Below are 17,679 nucleotides of genomic sequence, written 5' to 3' on the forward strand. Positions count from 1 at the left end.
CAGTGCACAATGTTGTTTCAGTTTAACTTTAATTCATATCTGACTCCAATTTGAATGTGAGGTGGTTTAGAAAACGAATATATTTATATTTCATTTTATCAGCCTCCAATCACAAAACATCAAGAAGATTATATCAATATATAATTTAAATAAATGTTTGAACTTTTTGTCTTCAATTATAGCTATTACATTTGTTCATTCCGGTGCTCATGTTGCTCAGAGTTTTTTTTTTCACAGCAATGCAATTGAAGAATCAGTTTGAGTTCAAAAGAAGTGATCAGAAAACAGTTTTTAACAGAAACATTTTTTATTACAGCGAAGAACATTTGTAACATTCATTCATTTTCTTTTTGGCTTAGTCCCTTTATTAATTTGGGGTTGTAACAGCGGAATGAACTGCCAACTTATCCATCATGTGTTTTACGCAGCAGATGCCCTTCCGGCCACAACCCATCACTGGGTAACACCCATACACTCTCATTCAGACACACTCATACACTACGGTCAATTTTAGCTTACCCAATTCACCTGTACCACTTGTCTTTGGACTGTGGGGGGAAACCAGAGCACCCGGAGAAAAACCCACGCAAACACTTGGAGAACATGCAAACTCCGCATAGAAATGCCAACTGACCCAGAAAAGGCTCGAACCAGCGACCTTCTTGCTGTGAGGTGATTGTGCTAGCCACTGCGCCACCGTGACGCCCCATTTGTTACAGTCTAAATATTTATGTATTTTTTTTAAGTACGATTTGTGGGATCTAATGTTTCTATGGATGTTAAAGTTCCCAAAATGCACTTGTTTTTTGGAATCTGTTTAAAACTAAATGACTTATAGACGGTATATATATAAAAATATATACCTTTTTTAATATATATTTTTATTGCTTTTAGCACAAGATAATTAACATTACCTAGAACAGAAAGTGTACAAAGGCCATTTCACAAAATGTCAGACACAACATAGTACAGTTTCTTCTAGAAAGCATAAGATAATAGATAAATTAAATAAACTATAGAGAAGTAGGCTCCACAACTCCGCGTTCGCCAAACCAAACCAGCCCATAAGGAGATTTTTTTTTATTTAGAATAAAAAAAAAAGGCTTTAATGAATTTCAGGGTTAGAAAAATAATTTTGTTTGTTTGCCGACTCGTATCTCAGTTCTTCTGAGGGCAACGCACAACTTAGGCTGAAGAAAACACATTTACAGTAAATTGTGCTTCTACTATATTTCTATCTGTTGTGAAAATGGTCAAGGAAGATGTTAAAGCATGGACCAGCCAACCAACCTTCCAAGTAGATTCTTCAGTGAATAATTCTCTATGGAAATGATTTAAATTGCACTAAGTTGATACCTGCCACTGCTGTAAAGTTCATGGAAAACATTGAAAGTTCATTGGTCAGATACTGTAGGAACCCTGTGGCTTGTTTCATTACATTTTTCAATGCTTTATAGCATGTTGCATATAGAGTGCATGCTGTTATGTGTCTGACCTCCAAACAGCGCTCACTCAAGGAGTGTTTCAGCATATTTTGCTGGTGCCAACATGTCCCATGTTGACAGTCTATCCATGGGTTTTCCCGTTTTCTTCTAGACACCTCCTACATGCACAAACTCTGTTTCTAATGAAGTGCTAGCTGTCACAATAAATACTAATGATCAGTTGTCTAAACCTAGAGTATGCACATTTCTTCATCAGAGTAGAATGTGCATATACTGTACATGCAGAGAATAATATTAACGCTACAATAATACATTTTCTTATTTAAAATAATTGAAATATCTTAAATCGAGCTCTAGACAAGTAAAACTTGTCTTTGTTTTCTGAGATATACATTACAGGCTTGATAGTCTGCCAGTAGGGTGAGAATATAATCTTGTTTTTGATAAAGAAAAAATACTTAATTTGAACTTTTTTTTTTAATAAGATAATAATGAAAACTTCTTGATTTGAGAATTTGTAGAAATTTAGACAAGAAACAAACAAAACCTTTTAGTATTTTTAAGTTAATGACTACGTGTCATAATACTACTTATAAATTAGTTTGCTGTTTACACTAATTTAGCAAAATTTAGTTTGTCCATTATGTCAGCTATTAACCTGGCTGCTGTTTCACAGTATAAAAAAAGGGAGGAGATCGGAAAAAAAAAACAGCAAGCGGAAACATGGAGGGAAGGCTATTTTTGCATTGAAGAGAGCATTTTTAAGACTGAGTGTCCACCAAAGCGCTTTTGTGCTTAGTTTTTGCAGCACTATGTTTTTTTTTTTGTTTTTCAGTCGGTTGCTACATCCTGACTACATTCTGTGGTGTTGTCCCGCCTCTCCTCTACTCTGATCGAACAGCTAGCTCAAAAGTGACACTAAGAGCTGCAATATTTTAATTTGCAACAGCTGAAAATTTCATTTTGACTAAGGTCTGTCTTTAAAAACTGAAAGAGTACTGCTGACAATACGAACTAACTTTGCCTCTAAATAAACAAACAAAGGGCACTGATCACACACTTACCAAATCTGTTGAGACACCAACTGGAGCTGCGTCTTTTTTAAAAGAAGACGAGCAGCAAATCCGGATTTCACCATTTCCAGATGAGCAAAGCTCTCGGGGCGGAAAAATGTTCCTTACAAACGTATTTGTCGCGTGTACTGTAGTCCACACTTGAGTCCAGCTGCGCTCTCATAGCGAGGGATTGAAAACAAAACCTTCGTTGCAGCACATTAATCAACACAATACTGGCGACCCGTATTTCCAAACAATTCTTCTTTTTCAACTTGGTTTGGCAACACAAGTCATCTCTCTGCCGTCTGAACACTGTAACAGGTAAAAACAGTCTTCGAAGCTAGCATGCAAATTAATGAAGTTGCACCCCATACACAATAGAGCGCGCTGATTGGTTTAAACCAAGTCTTACTCATGAATGAATGCAGCACACTCAGAAATGTCACAATGTATTTGCCAGTACAAACAGCCATTCTACACGCTGGAATACACTCAAGTACCTAATTGGCTTGACGCAGAAAAATTTGTATCAAACCGGAAGAATGAATTTGCTCGAAATAACGCAAAAACAACCTATTTTCACTTTTTAGTGACATATAGGTGTCCAAATAGTGTTTTTAGCAGTGTGGGACACATATACGACCGTCAACAGCTCAAATAATGTGTTTTGGGGTTTCGTGACCCTTTAAAGCAAATCCACATTTTCATTCATTCATTTATTCATTTCCTTTATTAATGTGGGGTCGCCACAGCGGAATGAACCGCCAACTTATCCAGCACATTTTTTACGCAGCGGATGCCCTACCAGCCACAACCCATCTCTGGAAAACATCCACACACACGTGCACACACACTCATACACTACGGACAATTTAGCCTACCCAATTTACCTGTACCACATGTCTTTGGGCTGTGGGGGAAACCGGAGCTCCCGGAGGAAACCCATGCGAAGGCAGGGAGAACATACAAACTCCACACACAAACGCCAACTGAGCCGAGGTTCGAACCAGCGACCCATCGACCTTCTTGCTGTGAGGCAACAGCACTAACTACTGCGCCACTGAGTCGCCCAAAGCCACATTTTTTATTTATTTATTTATTTATTTTGTTTTTTTCTCGCTCAGAATCGTGTAAAATGCTGTAGTAGAAAACAGAACTAGAAAACAGACTAAACCCTGCATGTCACACGTCAGGCTACACTTGACCATTTCAGCAGTAGAGTATTAACGTGTGAGCTCATAAGCGGAAATAACAGGGCGTTAAGGGTGCTATTTTTGTTTTTCTTAAGAATGCTTCTGTCACGACTCTCAGTTCGTTGAATCCACAGAGCAGAGATGCGGTTTCACCAACACCTTTTTGACCCGTAACCTTGCTTGGCTTGTCATCTGATTACGTCTTTAACACCCTCTTGCTGTATTTAGGGAAGGTTATGCATAGAGCATAAGACTTGCTTTTAGATTAGCAAAACAGATTTGAATCAAAAGCTTTTCGTTTTTTGTGACATGAAATATCAAATTACACAACATCTAAGCAGATGTTCTTATTAACTGTTGCTGCTTTGTGGAGTTGTTTTGATGGATGTGAAAGCAGATGTAGTGTGAAAGCAGTAATGTTTTTCTATTACTGGTACTGCTGTGGCTAATTCACACATTTGATCTAAACGTCAATTTCAGTGACACTAAGATCTACTTGCTTTCCTTTTAAGTGCATGCGGTGGTGCTGTTTATAGTTACTAACATCCTGTAATGGAGTGACTAATGAATGATGCAATTAAATGTGTGCAACTCAACATTTCCAGTCCTGTTTGTTTGAAAGAATAAGATCTTGACATGTTTTCTGAATATTTAAAGGTAAAGATTTAAAGGTTAGACCTTTTTTACATGGAGATGGTTTTATTGAGAATTTTCAATTGAAAGATTGATTTGTCATGGTGCAAAGTTTGTATAAATCTCTGAACCGATATACACTGCTTAATAGAGGACGTTAACATTCACCTCTTAGTACTGTGTTCTCCAAAACAAGTTATGTATTAGTTAGTGGTGTCTTCATATCTCTGGCAAATGTTTAGCCTTTCATTTTCAACATTCTTTTCATTGATTTAAGAGTCATGACCTGAAACCCAAAATTCACAAGAGGATTTTCCCCTTCAATTTTGTCCAGGCCTGTTCATTAGTTTGCCTTTTTTAATAGTACTTTTAAACCACAATTCGAAATCTTTATCTGATTTCATTAGTTCATATTATGTATTTTTGGGTTAATCATTACTTTATAGTAATTTCAGTGACCATTCTAGTTTTACTTTCTTCAATTTTGTCCACGTCTGTATAAGAGGTAACAGACATGAAGACATCCTGTAAGGACTGAGACCACAAGCCAACTGCAAACAATTAGTGGAAAATGAAACCCAACTGTGTTGTCGCCTCGTGTTGGATCGCATCACACAGTTAATTTCCCACACTAAGGGCTCTATTTTAACAATCTAGGCGCAATATCTGAAGTACCTGGTGCAAAAGCATTAAGAGCGTGTCCGAATTCACTTTTGCTATTTTAAAGATGGAAAATAACGGTGTGCACCCCGGCGCATGGTCTAACAGGGTTAAGCTTATTCTCCTAATGAGCTCTGGGTGTGTTTTGAGCATAACGTTCATTAAACCAATTAGAGTCTCATCTCGCATTCTCTTTAAGAGTCAGTTGCGTCACGCCATAGTGCATTTGCTATTTACATGGCAGACTTTGTAAGTGGGAAAACTGAACACTTCACTAGCAGGAGAACAGTTAAACAGAGTATCTGCAGCATGAGGATAAAGAATGAGCCTCCTTGGTTCAGCTTCTTTACTTTCTCTTTACTTCTACTCTTTACTTTACTCCTTTACTTTCATGGAGTGTGGAAACGATTTGCTTCAATACTATTTCTAAATTCAGTTCCAATTTCCAGCAAATGAATAAATGGACATGTATTTTCCCCAAGAATTTTCAGTTGAGTTTCTGCACTTGCCTGCTGCTACTGAAGGCACTATCGCTTACGCGGTCATCATCTCGCTTTGCACTTGAACCACTAATTAAATGCTTCAGTTTGTTCAACTGAATTTATTTTAATTACATTACGACATCAATGCTGTAAAGAGAACCTCATAAAAATAAAATTAGTCACATTAACCTTTCACCGGAAGTTTACCGTTGGCTGAAAAACGTGCATAGAGCCCATTTGAAAAATTTTAACATCTTAATAAAAAGAAAAAAAAACTTTAAATACTAATATTAAATAATTAACCATAAATGTAACAATCCCGAACAGTATGCTCAATTTGATGATGTTCACAGACTAGTATTTTTAAAATATGCCGTTTTATCAATGTGTTTACGCCGGATGACTAAACTAACAGCTTCTGGAATTTTCTACTCTATAATGTAATAGGGTGAGTAAGCTACACCTCCACAGAAAATAAATTTCTACTTCTGTTAACAATGCCCTGTTAACATGCAAAACTCTCAGCCAATCAGGGGTGCGTTTCCCAAACAATGACGTAACTAACGGCTGAACTATCATAGTACTATGCATCGTTTGAGAAATAAATGATGTAGGGACGAGTGTTTCCCAAAACCCCTAGTTTCTCTGTCGCAGATCCATCGCTTGAACCACGTTAGTTATAGTGTAAAATGCCCATAATGATGCTCTAAACTGGGCGGAGTAACTACTTCTTAAAAAATTTATTTTTAATTAATTTTTTTCTACACTAACACGCATTTAAAATAAAATCCAATGAAAGTTTTGGTAAAAACATGCACTCATTTTCCATATTAATTGAAATATATGTAAATGGCACATATTGGGCTTGTGTTTGCTTTACTAATGTTCAGTGTTGGGCAGCTTAACTACATTTTTCAGTAGCTTGGCGGTAGCGTCGCTAATTTCTAAATCAAATCGAAGCTATTTTATAAGTCAAGTAGCGCAGTAGCATCCACACAAGCTACATTTACAGATTGCAGATCAATAAGTGACGGCACCGACATTCACGAAGCTGTGAGGCCGGTGTGTAGCCGGTGATAGTAAATCCATATGATGGCTGGAATGAGGAATTCTTGTTCATCCTGTTTTACGGTGTTCGACAAAAAATATTTGGGTGCGTTACTGCCACCTCTGGTTGGATGTCGCCAACCGAAACTTGCTTGATAGAAAGATGACAGGACGATTGAAGGATGAAGCAGGATTCCTCGTGACCATACCTCGAGAAGTACATGTTAAGATGCAATAACTTATTTCTATATATTAATAATGTATGTTAATTTATATATTATTCCAAAAAAATTCCCTTTACTATAGTATTTTAAATGTGTAACACCTGGTTTTATTGTATTTTTTTTTAGCTGTTATACTATAATGTGTTTCTGTTTAGTACTGCATATTATTTACAGTAAATATCTGAACTGAACTATTATGCCTCATATGTTTCATTGACAGATTTATTGATCACTGAGTTATGATTGACTTGGATTTAAGTTGCTTCGATTTCAAAATAAAAAAGGCAAAAATAGCTTGAATGTAGCTAAGCTACTTTTGCCATGTAGCTTTAAGCTTAGCTTGCTACATTTCCCAGGGGGCAGCTTTTAGTGTAGTTAAGCTACATTTTAAGTAGAGTAGCCAATAGCTTAGCTCACTACACTTTTCAAGAAGCTTGCCCAACACTGCACATGTTATTGAGAAGTTGAACATTACATATTCTGTTCTAATACATAAAATCATTTACAAAAGCTAACACATTCTAATATCATATACAAATCATATAAAAAATAATTAATGAGGCTATTTATTATGAATATATTTACTTTAATAATAATATTAATGATTATTATTATTATTAAGTAGGATATTGTTTATTTATTTATTTTTTGAAAAGTCTACTTTTACAATTTGACACATGCAAACCACAGCAGAAAGTTCTAACCAACAGGCCCATGTCATATACAGTACAGATACTTAATAAATAACCCACTACACATTAAAAGAATTAACATATGCTATGTTTTTTGTTTTCACAAGCTTTGGAGACGTAACGTAAATTCTGCTTTTAAATAAAATAAATGAAATAGCTTTCACCATGGGGCTGTGTTCAAAATGACATCAATGTTTTCAAAGTGCACTGCGAAGGGAGCACAATTGTAAACATGAAGATCGCTAAAACTGAACTGTAAAAATAGCTTGAAAACAAATTACACCTAAGAGTGATGACTTTAATGCTTTTTTTATTTTTAATAGTTCCAACTTTGAATGTTAGAATGTTCTAAATGAATAGGGCATAGGGGGGATAAGTGGGAATAGAACACAGCCAGGAACTATGTTTCTAACTACAGCTCCAGAGGTGTAGTTTCAAGTGCTCAAATTTGCGACGCAGTTTGCGAATGTTTGTTGGAGCGATGGATTTGGGAAACAGCAAATCAACAAACTATATTTGTAACGACGGAACTTGCGACCATAGTTTGCTAACGATGGTTTTGGGAAACGCACCCCAGAGCAGCAGGCGTTGACTGAAAATAGGCAACTACTTATCAGTTGATGCTGTTTGATGTAAAATCTTGGACCTTACCCCAACCGTGAACAATACAAAATTAAAAACTGAGGTAGTTTGTGACCCCACTCCATTACAATTGACTTCAAAAAAGTGTACGAAAAGTATCTTTGGAAAAATGCATTTGCTGAATGGCTTAATTGGTGATAATTTAGTAATGTTTACCAAGCAGAATGTGTTGAACAAGCAAAACTGCTCTTTTTGTGTCTGCACGTGTGGAGAGGGAACTGCATCCATGTTTCCTTTGCTTTATAAAGCAGTGTTTATAAAGTGTAGGTTTGCTTCTTTATGATTTATAGTATATTATGGCTTAGGGCAAGTGTAAAAAATGTCTCTGGATAAATGCATTTGCTGAATGACTTAATTGGTGATAATTTAGTAATGTTTACCAAGCGGAATGTGTTGAACAAGCAAAACTGCTCTTTTGTGTCTGCATGTGTGGAGAGGGAACTGCATCCATGTTTCCTTTGCTTTATTAAGCAGTGTTTATTAAGTGTGTGTTTTCTTTTTTGTGTTATTAGATTATGGCTCAGGGCAAGAGTTCCCCCACCAGTGTCCCGAAGCAGGGGAATAAACTGGACAATATGCTGGGAAGTCTGCAGTCAGACCTCAACCGACTGGGTGTCCAGACTGTTGCCAAAGGCGTTTGTGGAGCTTGCAAAAAACCAATCGCTGGCCAGGTGAGAAATCCTCAGATTATTACATTTATAGCATTATCCAGACCTAGGTCAACAGCAGGGATGTCGAAAGTTGACCCATGGTAACGTTTGATTTGGCCCACCATTCAATCTGAGAAGAGAGTGATGGTGAGGTTTCTCTTTAACTGAGATGGCCATTTTTTAATATAACATAACCTTTTTTGATTGTTTGTTTTATTGCTGAGCTACCAAAAAGCAAATCAAGCTTAAATGTTTCAATTAAATGTTGTGAATTTCTAAAATACTGTCAGTCTATGGACAGAGAACAATTCAATTTTTTCAATTCAGCTTTATTTGTACAGCGCTTTTACAATGTAGATTGTGTCAAAGCAGCTTCACATAAATGGTCATAGTAACTGGAACAGTGTGGTTCAGGTTTTAGTGTTTAAGTTCAGTTCAGTTTAGCTCAGTTCAGTGTGATTTAATCATTACTGAGAGTTCAAACACTGAAGAGCCAATTCATCGATGCGTAGCTCTACCAATCCTGAACCATGCGAGGCAGTGGCGACAGCGGAGAGGGAAAAAAAACTTCACCTGATGGGAGTGAAGAAAAAAAACCTTGAGAGAACCAGACTCAGTTCGGCACGACCATTTTAATTTCTCCGCTGGCCAAAAGTCTTGTGCAGAGCTTCAGTCACCGCGGTGGGCTGGAAGATAGCCTCAGCGAAGACTCGTCTGTCATGGAGCGTCACTGGAATCAGTCTCATGTTCTCCACTTCCCATGACCATCAGTGCAGCAGCAGCTCAGGATATGGCCTGGTCCCGGATATGGAAACCTTGGGATCATCTCGTCGCTGGTCTTGGATCCAATCAGTGACTCCGCATAATCTGAGGACCTCGGGATGAGTATCCCCAGGTGAAAATAGAGAATAAAGAGAATAATTAGCGTAGCTGCTGTTCATAGTGTATATAAGCAATATGCAGAAGCCTGTGTGGAACCCGCTAGGTGATGGATTGAGTGTATGCTTTACTAAACAGATAGGTCTTTATTCTAGTTTTGAACTGGGAGAGTGTGTCTGAGCCTCGGACATTATCAGGAAGGCTATTCCAGAGTTTAGGAGCCATAAAAGAGAAGGCTCGACCTCCTTTACTCGATTTTGCTATTCTAGGTACTACCAGAAGCCCTGAGTTTTGAGATCTTAAGGAGCGAGTTGGTTCGTAGCGAGACAGAAGGTTGGTTAGATAAACAGGAGCTCGATTATTTAGAGCTTTATAGGTGAGAAGTAATATTTTAAATTCAATACGAAACTTAACAGGCAGCCAGTGTAAGGAGGATAAAATTGCAGAACAATGCAGCAAGACATCAAATCAAGGCAAATCTTGACTTGTGTATTCACCATTAAGCTCTATTCTGTTATGAATGGGATTGTTTTTGCTGATGTATTATAAAAATAAACTGCATTAATTAATATAAAGCAATGATTTGTAGTTATTTTTAGTTATTATTAATTACCTGTCACAACTTTAATTTAACACAGTTTAGTATATTTACCTTTGGGCCATAGGCCTTAATCAAGTTTGCTTTTTGGCCCTTTTAAAGAAGAATTTAAGCACCCCTGGTCTACAGGATGTTCGCTGGGTCTTAGACGTCTTAAAATATCTTAATATTTCAGTGATTTTAAGCCTTTTTAGGGCCTAAAATTTAGTTTTTTAAATTTGTGTTGTAGGTTTTGAATCATTTTAGACCTGTCTTAACTTTGCTTTGTCCATGTGAGGCTACTCAATCAGGCCAACATCCATCCAATCAACAACAATACATCAATACATCCTTATTTTTCATATTTAATATAATACATTTTGTAGTTTTAAACAGCTGTGAGATTTTTTTTTACAGCAAATTCCCCATTAAATTCCCTAATCAGGGAAAGAAAAGTAAAAACAATTGTATGATTCCTCATGATAATAATATGATGACAATACCGGGCTATTAGAAAAAAAACATCCTTAATGTTTAACCATGCATACGTTTAAAATTGCATTCTTAATGGTTTTAATGGTTTCAAAGAGTCTTCAGTTTGACATGATGAATCCTGCAGCAACTCTGGTCTAAAAATAGACTTGTATTATTGTGATTAGATACTATGCTCTAGATTTGTTTCAGGCAAGGCAAGTTTATTTATAGCACATTTTATACACAACGGTAATTCAAAGTGCTTTACATAAACAAGAATAAAAGAGACAAGAAAATAAAAATGATTAAAAGAATTAAAAACTGATAAAAACCTTAAAATGAAACAGAATTTTCATTTCAGTGCATGTTTATTACTGTATTCTATTCAATATGAAAAGAAAGTAATCTGGAGGAACTCAAATGACAGCTCTCAACTGGTCCCATGTCAATAAACATTTACTGTTAATAAAACGTGGTTATTTTATTGCCTTATTTTTTTATATCAGTATAAAGTTTATTTATTGCACATTTTAATACACAATGGTAGTTTAAAGTGCCTTACATAAACAGGAATAAAAGACACAAGAAAATAAAGATGATTAAAATAATTAAAAACTGATTAAAACCTTAAAATGTGTTAAAACAGTTTTTAAAGGAATGAAAAAAAGAAATACATAAAAGTGTGATCTGGCGGATGTAGCACTGTGCTCATTCAGTAAAGGCACAGCTAAACAGATGCGTTTTAAGTCTTGACATGAACATGCCTAATGTTGGAGCACGTCTGATCATTTCTGTAAATTGATTATGAAATTGATATGAATATATATGAATATGCATATATATGTATACTAGGGATGTGCGGAGCAGCCGGTATTTGTATTTGTATTTGTATTTGTTGAGGGGGGAAAAGTATTTGTATTTGTATTCGAGTAAAATTCAAAATGGCGCAAAAATATATATATTTTCTATTACACTTCTAATTTACGTTATAGTGAAAGTATTGTTTAATTATACCCATTATATAAATTATAGACATGCAATATTGGCTGTTGTTTTTGAACATGTGATAAGAAATGTCATTGAAAAGAAAATAACATAGAAGCCATAATCTCATCCATGGTTAAACCAACAACTAATAAAATACCATTGTGAATATTATGAACCCCACCACCACCGTTCTTGTTGAAGGACACTGAATAGACAGAATAAAAACAAATAATACTTCAAAAAACTGTTCTTCTTCTGAAAGAACTTCTTTCCAATGGACAGAATTCCAAAAACTAATATTAACTAAATAAATCTAAATAAAACCCTGCCTGGGAGATCTGGCAGAACAAAAGTATTCTATATAATACTAAAAGATACAGCCCTGCTATTATCATCTGCCTGCCACAAAAAAGACACAAAGTTTGTTTGTTTGTTTTTTTTTATGTTTGAAACTGACTTGCTGGGGCAGAATGTGGCTGTGTTGATGCTTTTAGGATGCTTTTAGTGCATGTGATAATACATTACATAGAAGGTTGCGCTGCGGCTCTGTTCAGTGAGAAGCACTGTCTATGGCAAGCCTTTTTAGCATTTAAATCTTTGTTCTGGCTCCATAAATATATTAGAGATATCTCTAATTATATTTTGACTAGTCATAATTATAATTCCACTACTCAGAATGACAATTAGACATATCTGCAATTACAATTGTACTAGTACGAAATCAGATGAATTTTGACTAGTAACAATTGTAATTGATATCTCTGAGTTTTTACTAGTCATAATACATTTAGAGATATCTTTAATTCATCATATTTAGAGATATTTACAAATATATTGAAGATATCTCTAATTAATTTACTAAAAGTCTAATTACAGTTGTAGATATCTTGAATTGGATTTTTGACTAGTCAAAATTCATTTGGAGATATCTCTAATTACAATTGTGACTAGTCAAAACTTATTTAGAGATATCTGCAAATATTTTTCAATGGAAGTCAATGGAGGAATATGACTAGTCTATCATAATATATTTGCAGATATTTCCAATCTGACTAGTCGAATTATAATTATGACAAGTCAAAATATAATTAGAGATATCTCTAAATATATTTATGGATAGTCTGAACAAGGTTTAAATGCTAAAACGGCTTGCCATACGCTCTCACCCAGTAGCACAGTGTCTCCAGTTATTTTCTCTAGTTATATCCTTTCAGTCGGTTTGATATGCAGTGACATGCAGTCAAATATTTCACCAAACAGTCCTTAGGGATGCAGTGACACGCAGTCAGATATTTTACCGGACAGATCCGCCACTTTTGGTGCGCATAAACAATCATAAAGCTCTCGTGCTGCAGGAATGAGGAGGTCTGCTGAAGGCGCGCAGCTGACGTGCAGTGAGAGGTTTGCGTCTTTAATAAACTACGGCAGTTTGCGATCACTGAACAGTAAGAATGATTAATAAATCCATATGAAACAACCCCTTAAAAGTCACGTCTCGCTTTTAGTTTCGGGCTTTGGCGCGTTTTGTTTCTCTCTCTCTCTCTCTCTCTCTCTCTCTCTCTCTCTCTCTCTCTCTCTCTCTCTCTCTCTCTCTCTCTCTCTCACTCACTCTCTCTCACGGGGGCATGCACTGTGGTCTCATGAGGAAACGCTGCTTTTTGATATAGTGTTTTTCTTGCTCCCGAATACAAATAATTTTTCAAGTATTTGTTCGAATCAAGTATTCGTAAAAACACGCTATTCGTGCCTTTCCGAATACCGTATTCGGGTTCGGCTCCACCCTTAATGTATACGCATATATATGTATATATATATATATATATATATATATATATGAATATATACACATATACATATATATACATATACGTATATATATATATATATATATATATATATATATATATATATATATATATATATATATATATATATATATATATATAAATATGTGTGTGTGTATATATATATATATATATATATATATATATATATATATATATATATATATATATATATATATAAATATATACACATATATACACATATTTATATATATGTATATGTATATGTGTATATATTTATATATATGTATGTATATATATATATGTGTATATATATATATATATATATATATATATATGTATATGTGTGTATATATATTTATATATATATAAATTATATTTTTCTAAGATATTTTAAAACAAATTCTATGTGTTAAATCATTTGCTACTCACATTATTTCTCATCTACACTGAAAACATTTGAGCTGCTTTATTTCATTATTTAATTGTCTACTCTGTGGTAATTGTGACACACATTTTTTATTTTAAGATATTTCTGCTTTACTGTGCATTTTTGAGCAAATAAATGTAACCTTGACTTTCAGAAACATTCAATCATAATAAAGATGGCACTTGTTTAAATAGTGGTGTGAATGCTGCACATTTTTCTTTGTTATAAGGCTATATTTACTAATCAGGGCAAAATGTGCATTTTACAGATGTGCACCGCTGGATTCTAGAACACAGATGCAGCAGCTCATTTGCATAATGTTCAAAACACGCAAAATTAGGTCACAAACGTTGCATGATTCATTTAAATATTCTCCTTTGAAACAGAAATGATTGAATATGTCTCTTCAAAAATCACTGTGTCTATGCACTGTATATCTTTAGTAAATTTTGACAGTGGTTATTTTTATTGCTGGAGCAAGCTGTTGGAAAATCTGACTCATAATTTAAACAAAATGTAGCTTGTAAGGCTGATGGAAATGGTGGTGCTGTGAACTGTTTAGCTTATCATTTTAATTATATTAAATACTTCACACTACTTGATGAGGAACCATATATGGTAACTTCATTGACAGAATTTTCATTTCAGTGCACGTTTAAATATTACTGTATTCTATTCAATATGAAAATAAAGTAATCTGGAGGAACTCAAATGACAGCTCTCAACTGGTTCCATGTCAGTAAACATTTACTGTCAATAAAACGGGGTTATTTTATTGCCTTATTTTTTATATCAGTATAAATGAAGTTATTTTAAAAACATTACCAAATGACTTCATTATTTCATTTATTAATCAATAATTATTCTGTTTTGGTTTTTCGGCCAATGCATTCAGAATTTTCAGTTTCAGTCCTGAATTTTCATTTCAGTGAATCTTTAAATATTACTGTACTGTATGCAATATTAAAAGGAAATGATCTGGAGGAACTCAAATGACAGCTCTCAACTTGTTTTATAAATAAGCTTTAACTGTCAATAAAATGTTGTTATTTTATTGCCTTTTTTATGTCAGTATAAATTAGGTTGTTTTAAAAATATTTAAATATTACTGTTGTTTCGGCAGTATTAAAAGAAAATAATGTGGACAAACTCAAATGACAGCTCTCAACTTTTACTATCATGATTATTTAGCCAGCAGTTTGCTCAACCGGCAGCTAGCTCTCTGCAACTCTCACATGGTCACCCACTGAAGCCAAGCAGGGCTGCGCCTGGTCAGTACCTGGATGGGAGACCACATGGGAAAGCTAGGTTACTGCCGGAAGTGGTGTTAGTGAGGCCAGCAGGGGGTGCTCAACCTGCAGTCTGTGTGGGTCCTAACACCCCACTATAGTAAAGGGGACTCTATACTGCTTAGTGAGCGCCGTCTTTCGGACCAAGACCTTGACTCTTTATCTCTCTAAAAATCCCAGGATGGCCTTCGAAAAAGAGTGGGGGTTGAACTCCGGCCAAACTTGCCTACTGGCCTCTGTCCATCATGGCCATAGTTGGCTTCATCACTCTCCACCAATCAGCTGGTGTCTTGTGTGTGGTCTGGCGCAATATGGCTGCCATCATGTCATCCAGGTGGATTCTACACAATGGTTGTGGATGAGGAGATTACCTTCAATGCGTAAAGCGCTTTGAGTGTCTAGAAAAGCACTATGTAAATGTAAGGAATTATTATTACTATTATTATTATTATTTTATTGTCTTATTTTTTATTATTTATTAATTTATTAATTATTTTAAAAGTATTAAGAAAATAAGCCGAGTAATAAGAAGAAGGAGCTGAGCCCAAACAAAGCCAACAAAGCTCTCGATTTACCGGTCAATCTACGTTCCTACTCTCACTTATGCTCATGATCTTTGGGTCATGACGGAAAGTACAAGATCTCGGATACAACCACCTGAAATGGGTTTCCTTATAGATAGGGTGAAGAGCTCTGTCGCCTGGGAGGAGCTCTGAGTAGAGCCGCTGCTCCTCCACATCGAGAGAACTCAGTTGAGGTGGCTCGGGCATCTGTTTTGCATGCCTCCTGGATGCCTACCTAGGGAGGTGTTCCAAGCATGTCCCACAAGAAGACCTCAGGGAAGACCTAGGACACGGTGGAGGGACTACTGTATGTCTCGGCTGGTCTTGGAACGCCTCTGGATCCCCTCTAGAGGAGATGGAGGAAGTGTCTGGGGAGATTGATGTCTGGGATTCTCTCCTGAGACTGCTGCTTCCGCGACCAACCCGGGAAAAGTGGATTACAAAATGACTTTCCATTGTTTAATAAAATAATAAATAATTATTACAAAACATCTTCCCTTTCAGCTCAGTTTACATTTCGATGCATCTTTAAATGTAACTCAGTGCAGTATAAAAACATGGTAAACTCATAAACAAAAAGTGGTGAAACTCAAAAGAGCTCATGCCACTGATAATGAAACTAATGTCTTGTTAAAACACCCAGCGAAGCCTTATTTTCATGATGTATAAATATAAAGCACAAAGCCAGACACTTGTAGTTCCGCTTTATTATTAAAATGAGCTCTTTCGGTTCTTGTGAATGGCAGTTCCCCAAACTGAAAATGACACAAATTTCCTGAAAAGCACACACTGAATACTTTTTCTTTGATTTTTCTCAATTTTATTTCAGGTGGTGACAGCAATGGGTCGGACGTGGCATCCGGAGCATTTTGTGTGCACTCAGTGTCAGGAGGAAATCGGCTCCAGAAATTTCTTTGAGCGGGACGGTCAGCCATACTGTGAAAAGGACTATCACAGCCTCTTCTCTCCTCGCTGTTACTACTGCAGCGGACCCATTCTGGACGTAAGCGTTACACTTTCCATCAGCACCTCCAGCGCTCTCAGGCCTGTCTGTCTGTCTGTCCATTCGTCTGTCTTTCTGTCTATGTTGTGAATGTGTGAGAGAGAGAGAGCGAGAGAGAGTGCATTTCTCTCTCTCTCAGTTTAAATCAATAATTGCTTTACTGGCGTGACAAATGTACTGCCAAAGCATTTTGCAAGTTTACATTAAAAAGAACATACATGTACACTCATTGCTCATTTTATTAGGTACACCTGTCTAACTGCTCGGTAACGCACATTTCTAACCAGCCTATCACATGGCAGCAACTCAATGGATTTAGGCATGTAGACATGGTCAAGACGATCTGCTGCAGTTCAAACTGATAGAAAGGCAACAGTAACTCAAATAAGCACTCGTTACAACCGAGGTCTGCAGAAGAGCATCTCTGAACACACAACATGTCCAACCTTGAGGCGGATGGGCTACAGCAGCAGAAGACCACACCAGGTGCCTCTCCTGTCAGGTAAGAAAAGGAAACTGAGGCTACAATTCATACAGGCTCACTAAAATTGGACAGTAGATGATTGGTGAAACTTTCCCTGATCTGGTGAGTCTCTATTTCTGATGCCACATTCAGATGGTCGGGTCAGAATTTTGGCATCAACTGCATGAAAGCATGGATCCATCCTGCCTTGTATCAACGGTTCAGGCTGTGGGGGATATTTTCTTGGCACACATTGGGCCCTTTAGTACCAATTGAGCATCGTGTCAATGCCACAGCCTACCTGAGAATTGTTGCTGACCATGTCCATCCCTTTATGACCACAGTGTACCCATCTTCTGATGGCTACTTCCAGCAGGATAACACCATGTCATAAAGCGAGAATCATCTCAGACTGGTTTCATGAACATAATGAGTTAAACTGTACTCAAATGACCTCCACAGTCACCAGAGCTCAATCCAATAGAG

The 17,679-nt window shown here is 36.2% G+C and overlaps 1 protein-coding gene across 9 annotated transcripts in view; it reads left to right on the forward strand.

Annotated features, from left to right (window-relative positions):
- Nucleotides 1-17,679, forward strand: part of pxna (paxillin a) — a 99,226-nt gene that overhangs the window by 71,642 nt on the left and 9,905 nt on the right. For all 9 annotated transcript variants that reach the window (XM_073950060.1, XM_073950063.1, XM_073950059.1 and 6 more), the window contains 2 exons: nucleotides 8,586-8,744; nucleotides 16,557-16,730. In XM_073950060.1, the coding sequence (XP_073806161.1) occupies nucleotides 8,586-8,744; nucleotides 16,557-16,730 (333 nt within the window). The remainder of the gene's footprint in view (nucleotides 1-8,585; nucleotides 8,745-16,556; nucleotides 16,731-17,679) is intronic.

The sequence above is a fragment of the Danio rerio genome, chromosome 5 (assembly GCF_049306965.1).
Source record: "Danio rerio strain Tuebingen ecotype United States chromosome 5, GRCz12tu, whole genome shotgun sequence".
In the NCBI taxonomy this organism is placed as follows: domain Eukaryota; kingdom Metazoa; phylum Chordata; class Actinopteri; order Cypriniformes; family Danionidae; genus Danio; species Danio rerio.